This window comes from Pseudophryne corroboree, chromosome 2, assembly GCF_028390025.1.
Source record: "Pseudophryne corroboree isolate aPseCor3 chromosome 2, aPseCor3.hap2, whole genome shotgun sequence".
Taxonomy (NCBI): domain Eukaryota; kingdom Metazoa; phylum Chordata; class Amphibia; order Anura; family Myobatrachidae; genus Pseudophryne; species Pseudophryne corroboree.
This window is the reverse complement of record NC_086445.1, coordinates 184,183,139-184,199,212: the sequence shown is the minus strand read 5'-3', so window position 1 is coordinate 184,199,212 and position 16,074 is coordinate 184,183,139. Positions and strand designations below refer to the sequence as shown.

The window sequence follows — 16,074 nt, the reverse complement described above, 5'->3', positions numbered from 1 at the left end:
CCTAACCAGGATGGCTCTGGTCCCTCTCCCCCAAGCCCCTTCACTGAGCTGTTAAGATTGGCTGCACTGTTCACATGAAGCAGAATCAGATAAGGGAGAGAATATGGTGTGGCATACACTGCATAGTTTATGTTTACAGTAATCACAATGACATGCACAAACACACAGACAGTAATACTTAGCAAGCCTACCCTTACTGTATGTGAGAGGAGACACAGAGAGAAGACCAGCACACCCCAGCTATACAGCCCCAGTGAGGCTGTCAGCTTACTATATCACCAGTGATCGCATAAACACGTTATGGCACGTATTTAACTCACTTTTGGGACTCACATTTTCAAAATGGGCGGGTCTGCAGGACGCGATGCACTCGCAGCCAATACCGCGGCCATGGGGTGGGGGCTGAGTGTTCCCGCTGCTGAAGTGTTCCCGCAGCCGGAGCTGAAGAGCCAGGTAAGTGGTATGTGTGGTGACGGGGGAACGCAGAGAGGCACGGAAAGGGTGCAGAGAGCGGCAGCACATGTAGGAGCTGCGCGCTGGGGATCTGCTGAAGGGAGAACCATCGACTGCGCTCTGCCTTGTGCGCCCTGTACCCGTTGCCACTAGCTGCCGCCTGGCCGCTGTCACGAGCTGCGTGCCTAGGGGAGGTGTAGACCCTGGGCTGCTCCACGCACACAGTGTCCGCAGCTGCCTACCCCGGACCCCTGGGCTGTCACCCTGAATCCTGGCCGGCATGACCCATTACCTGCGGCAAAAGCGGGCACGGCTCCTCAGCTGCGTGGCGCCGGGGGCCCAGGACACTGTCACCATTGCACCTGGGGGCAGAGGACGGGGACGCAGAGAGGCACAGAGGGGGGTGGGACGATGCAGAGGCGCACAGAGGGAGGGGGTGAGGGGGACGGAACGCAGAGAGGCACGGGGAGAGGGGGGGACGCAGAGAGGCACAGGGGGGGGGGAGAACGCAGAGAGGCACAGGGGGACGGGGGGGAGAACGCAGAGAGGCACAGGGGGACGGGGACGCAGAGAGGCACGGGGGGGGGGAGAACGCAGAGAGGCACGGGGCGGGAGCGCAGAGAGGCACAGGGGGGGGGGGGAGAACGCAGAGAGGCACAGGGGGGGAGAACGCAAAGAGGCACAGGGGGGGGAGAACGCAGAGAGGCACAGGGGGGGGAGAACGCAGAGAGGCACAGGGGGGGGAGAACGCAGAGAGGCACAGGGGGGGGGGGAGAACGCAGAGAGGCACAGGGGGGGGGGGAGAACGCAGAGAGGCACAGGGGGGGGGAGAACGCAGAGAGGCACAGGGGGGGGGGGGAGAACGCAGAGAGGCACAGGGGGGGGGAGAACGCAGAGAGGCACAGGGGGGGGAGAGAACGCAGAGAGGCACGGGGGGGGGGGGAGAACGCAGAGAGGCACAGGGGGGGGGGAGAGAACGCAGAGAGGCACAGGGGGGGGGAGAACGCAGAGAGGCACAGGGGGGGAGAACGCAGAGAGGCACAGGGGGGGAGAACGCAGAGAGGCACAGGGGGGGGAGAACGCAGAGAGGCACAGGGGGGGAGAACGCAGAGAGGCACAGGGGGGGAGAACGCAGAGAGGCACAGGGGGGGGGGAGAACGCAGAGAGGCACAGGGGGGGGGAGAACGCAGAGAGGCACAGGGGGGGGGGGAGAACGCAGAGAGGCACAGGGGGGGGAGAGAACGCAGAGAGGCACAGGGGGGGAGGGAGAACGCAGAGAGGCACAGGGGGGGGGAGAGAACGCAGAGAGGCACAGGGGGGAGGAGAACGCAGAGAGGCACAGGGGGGGAGAACGCAGAGAGGCACAGGGGGGGAGAACGCAGAGAGGCACAGGGGGGGAGAACGCAGAGAGGCACAGGGGGGGAGAACGCAGAGAGGCACAGGGGGGGAGAACGCAGAGAGGCACAGGGGGGGAGAACGCAGAGAGGCACAGGGGGGGAGAACGCAGAGAGGCACGGGGGGGGGGGGAGAGAACGCAGAGAGGCACGGGGGGGGGGGGGGAGAACGCAGAGAGGCACAGGGGGGGGAACGCAGAGAGGCACAGGGGGGGAAAGAACACAAAGAGGCACGGGGGGGAGAACGCAGCGAGGCACAGGGGGGGAGAACGCAGCGAGGCACGGGGGGAGACGCAGAGAGGCACGGGGGGAGACGCAGAGAGGCACGGGGGAGACGCAGAGAGGCACGGGGGGGGGAGACGCAGAGAGGCACGGGGGGGAGACGCAGAGAGGCACGGGGGGGAGACGCAGAGAGGCACGGGGGGGAGACGCAGAGAGGCACGGGGGGGGGGGAGACGCAGAGAGGCACGGGGGGGGAGACGCAGAGGCACGGGGGGGAACGCAGAGAGGCACGGGGGGGGGGAGAACGCAGAGAGGCACAGGGGGGGGAACGCAGAGAGGCACAGGGGGGGGAACGCAGAGAGGCACAGGGGGGGGAACGCAGAGAGGCACAGGGGGGGGAACGCAGAGAGGCACAGGGGGGGAAAGAACACAGAGAGGCACGGGGGGGGGAGAACGCAGCGAGGCACAGGGGGGGAGAACGCAGCGAGGCACAGGGGGGGGAGAACGCAGAGAGGCACGGGGGGAGACGCAGAGAGGCACGGGGGGAGACGCAGAGAGGCACGGGGGGAGACGCAGAGAGGCACGGGGGGGGGAGACGCAGAGAGGCACGGGGGGGGAGACGCAGAGAGGCACGGGGGGGGAGACGCAGAGAGGCACGGGGGGGGGAGACGCAGAGAGGCACGGGGGGGGGAGACGCAGAGAGGCACGGGGGGGGAGACGCAGAGAGGCACGGGGGGGGAAGAGACGCAGAGAGGCACGGGGGGGAGACGCAGAGAGGCACGGGGGGGGGGGGGAAGACGCAGAGAGGCACGGGGGGGGAGACGCAGAGAGGCACGGGGGGGGGGGGAGACGCAGAGAGGCACGGGGGGGGAGACGCAGAGAGGCACGGGGGGGAGACGCAGAGAGGCACGGGGGGGGAGACGCAGAGAGGCACGGGGGGGGGGGGGGAGACGCAGAGAGGCACGGGGGGGGAGACGCAGAGAGGCACGGGGGGGGGAGACGCAGAGAGGCACGGGGGGGGGAGACGCAGAGAGGCACGGGGGGGGAGACGCAGAGAGGCACGGGGGGGAGACGCAGAGAGGCACGGGGGGGGGGGGAGACGCAGAGAGGCACGGGGGGAGACGCAGAGAGGCACGGGGGGGGAGACGCAGAGAGGCACGGGGGGGAGACGCAGAGAGGCACGGGGGGGGAGACGCAGAGAGGCACGGGGGGGGGAGACGCAGAGAGGCACGGGGGGGGAGAGACGCAGAGAGGCACGGGGGGGAGACGCAGAGAGGCACGGGGGGGGAGACGCAGAGAGGCACGGGGGGGGGGGAGACGCAGAGAGGCACGGGGGGGAGACGCAGAGAGGCACGGGGGGGAGACGCAGAGAGGCACGGGGGGGGGGAGACGCAGAGAGGCGGGGGGGGGGGAGACGCAGAGAGGCACGGGGGGGGGAGACGCAGAGAGGCACGGGGGGGGAGACGCAGCGAGGCACGGGGGGGGAGACGCAGAGAGGCACGGGGGGGGGAGACGCAGAGAGGCACGGGGGGGGGGAGACGCAGAGAGGCACGGGGGGGGAGACGCAGAGAGGCACGGGGGGGAGACGCAGAGAGGCACGGGGGGGGGGAGACGCAGAGAGGCACGGGGGGGAGACGCAGAGAGGCACGGGGGGGGAGACGCAGAGAGGCACGGGGGGGGAGACGCAGAGAGGCACGGGGGGGGGACGCAGAGAGGCACGGGGGGGAGACGCAGAGAGGCACGGGGGGGACGCAGAGAGGCACGGGGGGGGAACGCAGAGAGGCACGGGGGGGGAACGCAGAGAGGCACGGGGGGACGCAGAGAGGCACGGGGGGACGCAGAGAGGCACGGGGGGGACGCAGAGAGGCACGGGGGGAAGCAGAGAGGCACGGGGGGAACGCTGAGAGGCACGGGGGGAACGCTGAGAGGCACGGGGGGGAACGCAGAGAGGCACGGGGGGAACGCAGAGAGGCACGGGGGGGAACGCAGAGAGGCACGGGGGGGAACGCAGAGAGGCACGGGGGGGAACGCAGAGAGGCACGGGGGGGAACGCAGAGAGGCACGGGGGGAACGCAGAGAGGCACGGGGACGCAGAGGCGCACAGGCAGAGGGACACAGGGGAGGGAGTTCTGGAATGACAGGAGACTGGATTGACACAAGCTTTGTGTTTATTTTCACTTTGTGGAAAGGACCCAGATGCTACCTTGACACAAGGGCAGAAGGCTGGAAAGGTGGGGAGCTGGAGAGACAAGAGGTTGGGGGCAGGAAGTGACGCAGGGAGCACGAGTCTGGGTGAACCTTTGTTTAATGATGTATTGGTTATATTCCTTCAAAAACAGGCAGCTTTTGTCCAGGTGATCTCCTGCATGAATAGTGAATACTGACTGAAGACACTGTGTGCAGGGAGGATCCATTTCTTCAGAGGTGCCCCGTTGCACTGAAACTACCATGTAGGTAAGGTGAAATTGGAATAGAATAGAGAGAAATACTCCCAGAGTGACGAGAAACGGACGGCATATCATGCTGGCACACTCCCGTTTCGAGTGGCCACATCCCTAAGACCTAAGTACCACTGTCCATAACATCACTGCACAGACCTGTCCCCACACACTACACACCGTCACCTACCAGACCTTAACACTTACCTCCCCTTATTGCGAGGCCACACCCAATTTTCCAAAAATGCGTGCGCCACAAGAGACCACTCCATTTCAGGTGTCCACTTTTAAACCCAGTAGCTGCTATCTACCCCTACCTACTCCCTAACACCAGCACTGTCTGCAGATAGCCCCTTTCTTGTCACCAGTACTGCCACAATTGCTGTCTACCCTTACCCACAGTACTGTTTGCCCCTATAACCCTCCTTGCCATCCAGTACTGCCCCAGCTGCTATTTACCCTTTCCCTCTACCTACACACAGCGCTGTTTGACACTAGCCCCCTCCCCACCAGCAATGACCCAACTGCTTTCTACCCTTGCCCCCAGCACTGCCTGCCCTTACCCTCCTTTATCCCAACTTCTCCCTGTCTCTAGCCCCAGTTCTACCCCAGATGCTGTTTGCCCTTAAACCTCTTTACCCCAAATGCGACCTGCACCCTGGTGCTTGCCCTCATCCCCCATAATTTGTGATGGGACCCAAAAATTGTGGAATAGGACCCCAATTTTTTAAAGTAATGGGTCCCTGGGACCAAAATTTTTTTTTGCTCACCACGATCACTGATCACAGTGAAACACTAATGATTTCTGTCCTGAATACGACACAGATTGTGTAGAATAGCGGCTCTCCCCCCTGTACCAGTTTTACAGCGTGTCTTGAGAGTCAGGAGGAGCTGTGTGTGCTGTCTGTGGCTGCATTAAGCAGAGGAAGGCGCCAAAATGCCGCTGGTCCCACTCTGAGGTAGCTCCGCTTTTGGCAAGGTCTCCTAGTTTGCTTAAAAACATCACGCAAGTGTTAGTTTAAGCCACCGCTAGCCAGTTTACACAGAGGGGCTCTAGTGGGTCCCCCCCAGGAGGGTCCCATATGCCGTGCCCGCGTTCAGCCGCACCATGAAACGGGGGACCCACTAGTGGTGCCCCCGGCTTGTAGTCACCACAGTTGTTACCTTCAGGCAGTTGTTAGGGGTGTGCGGCGTGCTGCGATTGTGACAGCTAAGGCGCAGTGCCACACTGAACAACCACCCCTCAGGATCTTGCAGCGGGGTAGCGGCTCTGACATCTCACAAGGCCGGTGACCACCGCCAACCCCCCACCAACTCCCATGGCATTTTCTGAACTGCCTTTGGGAGCAGGCATTGAGGGGAGGAGCCAGCAAACCCAGTGAAGAAAGTTAAAGTGCACCGGCTCCTTTAGACCCCATCTATACCCCCATCGTACCAAGTCTCCCCAATATCCCTTATGGATGCTAGCGAAATAACAAGTGTTACCATATGAAACTCCATATGAAATATCCATACCAACAGTTTTGCTCATCCATTGCTATGACATTGTTTCTCAATTTATATATTCTATAAAAAAAAAAAAAAAAAAACAACACACACAGACACTTAAAACACTGTAGATTTAACACCTGTTATGTTTAAAAACTCTGCAGCATCTTGACCAGAGAGGCCCTGTATGGAGGTCAGCATTCTGGACACGGTCTTTTTGCAGGCTCCCAGCAGTAACTGCAACTCCTCACACGGTATGTCCTGCCAAGAAGAAAAGAGGATTTTGGTACTTACCGATAAATCCATTTCTCTGAATCCTCTAGGGGACACTGGAGCATTCTTAGACATTAGGGGTGTGAAGCTTGCAACCGGAGGTGTGGCACAATCTAAAAATTAGCATTGTGTGCATAGCCGGCTCCTCCCCCTTCACATCCCTCCTCCCTCAGTTTGAAAAATTTGACTGAGAGAATAGGACATGACACTATAGCACATGGCGAGGAACCGAACCGTACAACATGTCAAACAGCATCCAAGAACTCATAACCGAATAACCAACGTTGTTTGCACGAACTGTTTTAACAAGAACTTTGAACACAGCAGGTTGACAACACCGAGGTTGGCGTCCAGTGTCCCCTAGAGGATTCAGAGAAATGGATTTATTGGTAAGTACCAAAATCCTCTTTTCTCTTTCATCCACTAGGGGACACTGGAGCATTCTTAGACATTAGGGGACGTACCAAAGTTATCCCCCAGGGAGGGAGTGCTGTCGATGGCCTGTTAAACTAAACGTCCGAACTTAGAGTCTCCGGACGCAAAGGTATCAAACTTGTAAAAGTTCGCGAACATGTGGTCTAAGGACCACGTCGCCGCTCTGTAAAGTTGAGTAGTGGAAGCACCTCTGACAGCCGCCCATGAGGCACCCACTGATCGGGTGGTATGAGCTCCGTCCGAACCGGAACCTGTTTACCACAGGAAATATAAGCTTGCCGAATGGCAATTCTAATCCATCTAGACAAAGTGTTGAGATGCTGGCCAACTCTTCTGTGGCCCATCATAAAGACAAACAAATGGTCCGACTCTCTGAAGGACGACATAACTTGTACGCACACCTGTAAAGCTGAGGACACGTCCCCATCTGCGAGACCCGGAAAGATGGGACCACAATTGGCTGGTTTACGGGAAACCCCGAAACAACCCTAGGAAGGAAAACTGCTCTTGTACGGAGTTCTGCCCTATCCTCATGAAAAATTAAAAAGGGACTCTTACACGTTGAGGCTCCCAACTCAGAAAACCCGCCTGGCCGAAGCCAAGGCAAGCAATAATGTGACCATCCAAGGGAGATACGTCAGGTCTGTTCTTGCTAACGGCTCAAAAATTGGTGATCACCAAATGTCCAACATTCAATTTAAGTCCCAATGCGCAGCGGGAGGATGAAAAGGGGGTTGGATCCTCAGAACCCCCTGTAAAAAGGTTTGAACCGCTGGCAAGGATGCTACCCGCTGTTGAAATAGGATGGAGAGAGCCGAAGCTTGAACCTTCAGAGAGCCCAGCCTCAGTCCTATATCTAGACCGGTCTGAAGGAAAAGTAGAAGTTTGGATAAGTGGAAGTTCGTCGAATTCCACCCACGTTCTTGCTATTTCTTAAGATCCGGGTTTCAATAGCCACGCCGGTAAACGCAGCCTGTCTGGGAAGTGGAACTGTCCCGGAGATAGCAGGTCCTCTCTCTCTGAAGTAACCGCCAGGGATCTTCCGCTAGTAACCCTCGCAGGTAGGGGTACCAACTCCTGCGGGGCCAATCTGTGCGATGAGAATTGCCCACACTCATCCTCTGTTTAACCTTGTCAGAACTCTGGGTATGAGTGGGAAAGGTGGGAAGATGTAAACCTTCTTGTAACACCAAGGTTAACGCGTCCACTCTGCAGCTGGATCTCTTGTCCTGGACACATCTGGGTAGCTGATGGTTTTTCCGAAACGCCATTAGGTCGACTTGAGGTAGACCCTCAAAAATCCGTGGATGTAGGCACCACTCTCCCGGATGCATGTCTTGTTGACTAAGATAATCTGCTTCCCAGTGTTCCACACCTGGAATGAACACTGCCGAGAGGAAGATGTTTCGCCTTTCTGTCCACAACAAGATCCTTGTGGCTGCCATTAATGCCATCCTGCTCTTTGTTCCTCCTTGACGGTTTATGTAAGCCGTCGTCGTGACATTGTCCGACTGTATCTTGACGTGTTGACCCGTGACCAGGTCTTCGGCTAAGAGAAGCGCATTGTGTACTGCTCTCCATTCGAGTATGTTTATTGGTAGGCTGCTCTTTAGTAATGTCCAGCTGTCCTGAAACTGATGGTCCTCGAAGACGGCACCCCAACCTCTGAGACTGGCATCCGTCCATGTGTCTCTACCAAATCCTGTAGTAGTGCATGGCTGTGACCGGCTCCCTAGCGCCAATCCTCGTATGAATGGCCTTTCCTGGTATCACCTTGTCAGGATCCTCCAAACCTAAATGCCGAATCTCCTGCCTGCTGCGAGACTCTTGTGCAACGACCATCAAATTAAGGAGGGTCGTATGCGTGGTGGAAGCTGGATTCTCCAATGGAGCAGCTAGTGTGAACCTGCTCCCTGAGCAATGAGGTTCAACTGGAATGGTCGGGAATGAAGTCTGCCGTTGGAGAACGTTGAACGATACCACCATCTTCCCGAGAAGTTGTACACAGGGATATAGAGAAACCGTTTGTGTCCTCAGTACCTGAGCCACTAATCTTTGTAAGTCCTGGACCTCAGTCTCCGGTAGGAATACTCTCAAACGTACAGTGTCCAAGATGAGATCGAGGAATTGAATCCGCTGAGTTGGTATAAGGTCGGATTTCTGGAAATTCACAATCCATCCATGTTGAACGAGAAAGTGATGAGATGTCTGAACATCTCTAATCAGCTGTTCTTGAGACGATGCCTTGATCAGTAGATCGTCTAGATAAGGTATAATCATGACCCCCGACCGTCTCAATCTTGCAACCATGACTGCCATAATCTTCGAAAAGATTCTTAGGGCTGATGATAGACCGAACGGCAAGACCCTGAATCGGTAGTGATCCGTCACCAGTGCGAACCCTAAGTAAGCCTGGTGAGGAGTCCAGATTGGGATATGCATTCTTTATGTCCATGGATACCATGAACTCGCCCCGTTTCAAACCTGCAATGACCGATCGGATTGATTCCATCTTGAATTTGTAGACCCTTAGAAACTGGTTTAAAACTCTTTAAATTTAGTATTGGTCTGACCGTCCCGTCTGGCTTCGGCATGACAAAAAGATTGTAATAGAAACCGTTCCTCTCAGAGAGGCTGGAACCTGGGTAATGACTTCCGACCGTAGCAATTTTTGAATTGCTGTCAGTAATGTCTTTGCTTTGTGAGGGCACTGAGGCAATACCATCATAAAAAGACTGACTGTGAGGTCTCTGTTGAAAATCCAGTTTGTACCCCTGGGGGATTAGGTCGTTTATCCAAAGTTCTGGTGAGGTTTCGGCTCAGACGTCCCGAAAACCTTCCAGACGTGCGCCCACCAAGGGAGACCCCAGGTGATCTGGTAGGCCGTCCTGCCACGGTTTTGTCAGCAGGTTTACCCTGCTTTCTGGTCGTTGTCTGTGAACAGCCTCTACCTCTGGCTCTGTGTGTTTGTGTACCGAAAACCCCCTCCTCGGGCTTGAAGGGACTACGATCTAAATGAATTAAACATTGGTCCCGAATAACCTCTCCTAACCTGTGGAGTGGTTCTCGTATTAAGGAGTAGGAAGGAAGGTGGACCTCCCTGCCGTAGCTCGTGAAATCCACTTGTCCAACTCTGGCCCGAAAAGCACTTCACCCCTAAAGGGGATGGATTCCACTGCCTTCTTGGTGTCAGAGCCTCCCTGTATGCAGAGAAGCACGATGCTATCCCACTAATATCCTATGAGGCTTGACACAAGTCTGAAGCTGATTCTCTAAGGCATTCCGGCAGTTGGGTAATTTCTTCCAAGCTATTTTCCTCCTCAATAGCCTGTACAATACGTCCAGACCAAGCTCTCATGGCCTTGTTAACTCAAGCAAAGACGCTCGTAGGTCTCTGTGCTGCACCTGCTGCTACAAAAAAATTGACCTTAAAGCCGTGTCAATCTTACTGTCTGAAGCACTTTAAGGTCGTTACATTAGGTATTGGTAAGATTGTCTCCTTTGACAACCTTCCTAGAGATTTAAACTCTTGCAGTTTAGTATCTTAAGCGCTTCTATAAGGAAATCTAGACCCGTAACCTCTGGGTCCTCCTCCTGAGTATTGACATCAAAGTCTCAATTAAGTCGCCTTAACGTATGACCAGACCCCTCTCCGACTAGAATTGTGAGGTGTCTCTGACCGCCTTGCGCCATTATTTATTGTACGCTGGCGGTGTTAAGTTAAACAGAAATTCTCCCTAGCTTTGAAATCCCTCAGCCCCGTCGGACTGATGTCTGCGGGATTCTTCTCTTGGGATTATTTGCCAGGGCTTGTTCCCATGCCCCTGTTGGAATACCGCTACCGGGTTTAGCATCCTTATGAATCGCATATCCCGGAGCAGCCCCCGTAGTGTTGTTATTACACTTGTTTGTGGTGCTTTAACCACTGAGCGCACCGTAAAGCTTTTCCTCCTTTTATAATAGGAATGGAAACACCATAACGGATGATGGGCGAAAGGTACACTGGATACACCTGGTTGATTTTTTTTTTTTTATATATATATAAAAAAATCATACTAAAAAAAAAAATAAAAAAAATATTTTAACATTAGCTTTGTTGCAACCCCCGCACACCCACTCTGTTTTTTCAGCCGTGAGGCCGGGTTTGTGATCCAGTCGTTTCTTTTATTCTCTCAGGATCTGTGTATCAGAAGTCCTTTGAAAATATAGATTATCCTCATTAAAAACACATTGAAAATCCATTGCAGCAGAGCCTAAATTCCCAGTAGAGGGAGCAACATCTCTCTATTATAAAGAATCCCTCCCTCCATCCTGATTTGCTGTCCCTAGTGGGGCGTCAGCTAACCTGTTGGCGCCTCTTCTGTATTGAAAGATGGCCACCACTGAAAATTTTTGATCACTTCATTAAAACAACCTTAGCGCCCCTTCAGCATGTTTAAGCTTCTGTTTGGGGCTTAATGTGTTGGTGCCTCCTGATGAGCCACTGAGGCTTTAGCATGCCGCTGTCATAGTTTCCCCCCCCCCGCTTAGCCCACCATGCCATTTGTACTAGGGCGACAGTGGGAGGTTTGCAGGGGCATAGTACATGGCGAGAATTGGGGAGCCACGGCTTCCAGCCGCTACCTCACTGCCAGCGAAGGGAGATGGGGCGGCTGTGGAAGAGACCGGCAAGGCTGCGGCTTCCAGCCGCGAAATGTCCCGGCCTCTCCTGAAGGGGGGGCGGAGGGGGCAGCCGCGTTACGTCCTCCTCCGAGACCGAAGGCAGCGGATTGCAGAGACCGGTGGGACTGCAGCCTCCAGCTGCAAGATGTCCCGGCGTCAGCGGAAGGAAGGGAGGCGGAGGGGGAAGCTGCGTTGCTTCCACCTCCGATAATGAAAGCAGCTAGGCGATCGCAGAGACCGGCGGGACTGATGGTTCCAAGCCGCGAGGTGTCCTGAGCCAGTGGAGGGAGGGAGGGGGACGACGGAGGAAGCTGCGCTGCAGAGCCAGGGCTTAGAGCCAGAAGACAGCAGCGTGAAGAGCGCGAGGCGAGGGTCTTGGTGGCGGGGGTAAGTGCCGGTGGGACTGCTGCCTGGTGAGATTAACTAGGGCCCTTAACAACCAGTACTCACTGCCCGTGATCCTGTGCTGCTCTGTGCTCAGGATTTTCTGCGGAGAGATGCAGGTCCCCTTTATTAGGGATCATCGTCTCTCAAGATTAAAGACATTTGTCCCCCTTTTCATTAGGTTGACTCAGTCTCTGTGTTCCTTGTAGAAATAAAAATAAAAACTTTTTCTGACGAGCATAGCTCCTATGTGCTTCACCTCCAAGCACAATTTTTCAAACTGAGGGAGGAGGGATGTGAAGGGGGAGGAGCCGGCTATGCACACAATGCTAATTTTTAGATTGTGCCACACCTCCGGTTGCAAGCTTCACACCCCTAATGTCTAAGAATGCTCCAGTGTCCCCTAGTGGATGAAAGAGAAAGTTAGATATATGCAAGTACATATGAACCCACAATCTTCCTATATCATTTAATGAGTAGCTCCTGGCAATGGCTCCCCATCGCTTTACATGGGGAATAGACTCCGTATTGCAATAAAAGATTAAAATGCTCTGATGGGAGATACCTTGCAGGTCTGAAGGAATGAGCATGCAGCATTGGAAAATTGCTGGAGTCCACAAAACTGCTGCTGTTTCAAGGTTCGAAGCTGTCGAGTCCCATCTTTAGGAACCTGACAGGAAATATGGAAATATACAGAATGTTTAAATATCCATTAATACAGCTGTTTCATATAGCTCCTACTGTAACTATACAAAGCATTATTTATGTTATTTATATGGTATTTAAGAAAGTGTTACACTAGTGTACTTCCATTAAATACTTTTCTATGAATGCACTAGAAGACATTGGAACCATAGGGCTCCTCGAGGACACTACCGCTTTCAATTATATACACAAACTTTTAGCCCTCCCTCCTCCATACCCCACATACTTTGTTTTACTAACAAGCACTAAAGGGGACAACAACACTGCAAACTAGAAATAACACCATCATCACTGAAATACAAGAATAACCCCTATATTCAACAATAGTAAAAGCAATGAGGGTTATACAATGGTTTGTAGCTCCCATCTAAACTGCCCAGGATCTCTATTGTTTGAGCGGCCAGCACAGAGGCTGCACTTATTGTGGATTTCTGCTCGCACTAAGGTCCAAGCATAAATCTGCATACAGTACAACTTTGGGGCTGACAGTGTTAGACGCAACGTACCTACAGCACGCTCGGCTCTTAGCATGAGAGAAGCTGAATAACATGTAGACGGTCAGCAGGGGACGCGAGGCACAACTGAACTCCCCCCAATGTGTGACTTTCTTCCAACCATAATTGATGGCATATTTTGGTGGAAACAGGCTTCATGGCTCTCTGCATGATAGTACTACTGCATCACTAAAAGCTTTTGCTTAAGGATGGCCACTTCAGCAGCTAAACTATTAAAGGCAACAAAAGGTAAGCAAGATGATGAAAAGGACATTGAATGAATCGATTCAATCTCTGTAACATATCTACCATACAGAAAAGTTGAATCAGATGGTAGTGCCACAGCACCAACACAGCATCTATTAAGAAGCCTTGGGTATCCCCGGACATGGGTAGTATTTCACCATCTTGTGGTTCAGCCTGTACTCATGTGGACTTCCGGCTGACCACATCAGTCCACCAATGGCTGGAAAACCTCCAGATGGAGAAGCCATTCTACCAGATGTTGCAGCAATGGCCCTGACTGACAGGCCATGCTGTATAGGCTAACCCATGGTCAGATCATTGAACGCTTAAAGACAACCGTGTCCTTTTACAACAAAAGCAAGTGAAAGTACACAGGAAGCGGATGCAGAATGATGAAGACACCTGTACTAAGTGCTCCACGGAGCAACAAAAAGTCACACAAAAATAAAGACAGTACACAAAAATAGGATTACCTACTGGTAAATACTTTTCTCGTAGTCCATAAGGGATATTGGGGAGACTTATGGTGTGTACACACGGTGAAATCCTTGCTATGCCCAATTTTCACTTACGATTTCCCCTGAACTCCCCGGAGCCAAGCACCACTGATTTTGATTAACTTTTCTTGAGATATGGACTATGTGTGCTATGATTTTGGCTTATGTGAGATTTAACCGACATGCGAGATGAACTAGTACACCGATCTAGCAAGGATGGACTTGCCTGCATAGTCTATCTTTTCTTGCGATACCGCGCATCGAGATCGAATTGAGTTCGCAACTGGCATAACACCTTGCAATTTGCACTAGCTTTTCTTGTGATTTTGACTATATAGTCAAAATCGAAAGAAAAAAGCTCAGTGTGTACACATCATAAGTACGATGGGGTATAGACGGGGTCCCAAAAGAGCTGGTGCACTTTAAATTTCTTCACTGGGGGCGTGGCTTCGGCGGACATGGAGTAGCACACAGGCTGTGTGTCTCTCCAGCTTTAATATCTTGCTCTCTTATCCTGTGTCCCCCCCTGGGCCCGAAACCAACCCCAATTCCTGCCTAAAGGTGTGAAGAAGCCCCTGTGTTGTTCTGGGACCCGCCAGTCCCCCTCCCGCTGCGGCTGGGCCGTTTATGTGTGCTGAGATCCTGGGCCTGCTGAGACACGTGGGACGCCGCTCTCCAGTCTCCCCACGCTGTCCGGCCGCTGACCTGCATGCCGCATATGTCTCCATACCTCCTGCAGCACTGAGTGTGGATCTGAAGCCGGAAGGGGGCCGGTGTGAGCTCCGTCAGCCCCTGTCTGTGCCCGGGTGAGTGTATGCCGGGTCTCCTGCTGTGAAGCTGCCACGTGTCCCGCTACAGCTCTCCTACCTGCAGCTCTGGCCTCTGTCCTCCGGCTCCCCTGTTCTGCATTAACCCCTGGACAGCGCAACATTACTACCACTACAGTCGTGTCTCCTTGTGACTCCCTGCTTCTGTGGTCGTCTGGTTAGTGGCTCCCGCTGTAGGTCTATTGGTAGGCTCTGGTGGTGTGCTAGCCGCCGCCATCTTGCCACTGGCCTCCTGTTTGGCTTGTATTCATAACTCACCGATGGCTAATTCTATGCAGCAAGTCCTTCAGGCAATCTTTGGGGTATATGCAATTGCGGTCGAATTCCCGAAATTGTCGAATTTCGGGTCATTTTCGCACAGAAAAAAAAATTTGCCTATGCAATTCAGTGCTTTCCGACCAAAAAACGGACTTTCAAAATTCGACTTTTTGAAATTCGAATTTTTGCAAATTCGACTTTTCTGCAATGATACAAGTGCTGCAATTCGACAAAAGCATATTCAATTCAAGTTTGGAAATTCGACAGCAGTGCTTTTAGACAGCAAATTCGTCATTTTCAATCCGCCACACTTTGGAGGGTGAAAACAATAAAAAAAAAATATAAACATGTTTTTTTTGGTGGTTTTTTTTTTAGGAATAGCATATCTATTTATATTAGAAGGGATTAGGTACTTTTTTTTTTTTTTTTTTTGGAGGCACAAATATTATTTATATATTTTTTAAAATATTATTTTTTTTATAATTTTTTTTTATAATTTTTTTTTATTGCTGGAACGGTAAAATCCTTAAAAAAAATGGCGTGGGGTCCCCCCTCCAAAGCATAACCAGCCTCGGGCTCTTCGAGCTGGTCCTGGTTCTAAAAATGCGGGGGAAAAATTGACAGGGGATCCCCCGTATTTTTAAAACCAGCACCGGGCTCTGCGCCTGGTGCCAAAAATACGGGGGACAAAACGAGCAGGGGTCCCCCGTATTTTTCACACCAGCATCGGGCTCCACTAGCTGGACAGATAATGCCACAGCCGGGGGTCACTTTTATGCCGTGCCCTGCGGCCGTGGCATTAAATATCCAACTAGTCACCCCTGGCCGGGGTACCCTGGGGGAGTGGGGACCCCTTCAATCAAGGGGTCCCCCCCCCCAGCCACCCAAGGGCCAGGGGTGAAGCCCGAGGCTGTCCCCCCCCATCCAATGGGCTGCGGATGGGGGGGCTGATAGCCTTTTGTGATAATGAAAAGAATATTGTTTTTTCCAGCAGTACTACAAGTCCCAGCAAGCCTCCCCCGCAAGCTGGTACTTGGAGAACCACAAGTACCAGCATGCGGGAGAAAAACGGGCCCGCTGGTACCTGTAGTACTACTGGGGAAAAAATACCCAAATAAAAACAGGACACACACACCGTGACAGTAAAACTTTATTTCATACGTCGACACACACATACTTACCTATGTTCACACGCCGACATCGGTCCTCTTCTCCATGTAGAATCCACGGATACCTGAAAAGAAAAGTTCAATATACTCACCTCAGCCATGGTCCAGAGATAAATCCACGGACTTGGC

At 53.7% G+C, this 16,074-nt stretch overlaps 1 protein-coding gene across 1 annotated transcript in view; it reads right to left on the bottom strand.

The window, feature by feature from the left end:
• Positions 1 to 16,074, bottom strand: part of ESPL1 (extra spindle pole bodies like 1, separase) — a 340,610-nt gene that overhangs the window by 234,367 nt on the left and 90,169 nt on the right. Inside the window, exons 4-5 of the mRNA XM_063950725.1 lie at positions 12,315 to 12,419; positions 6,136 to 6,256 (exon numbers count right to left, since the gene is read on the bottom strand). Of these exons, the coding sequence (XP_063806795.1) occupies positions 6,136 to 6,256; positions 12,315 to 12,419 (226 nt within the window). The remainder of the gene's footprint in view (positions 1 to 6,135; positions 6,257 to 12,314; positions 12,420 to 16,074) is intronic.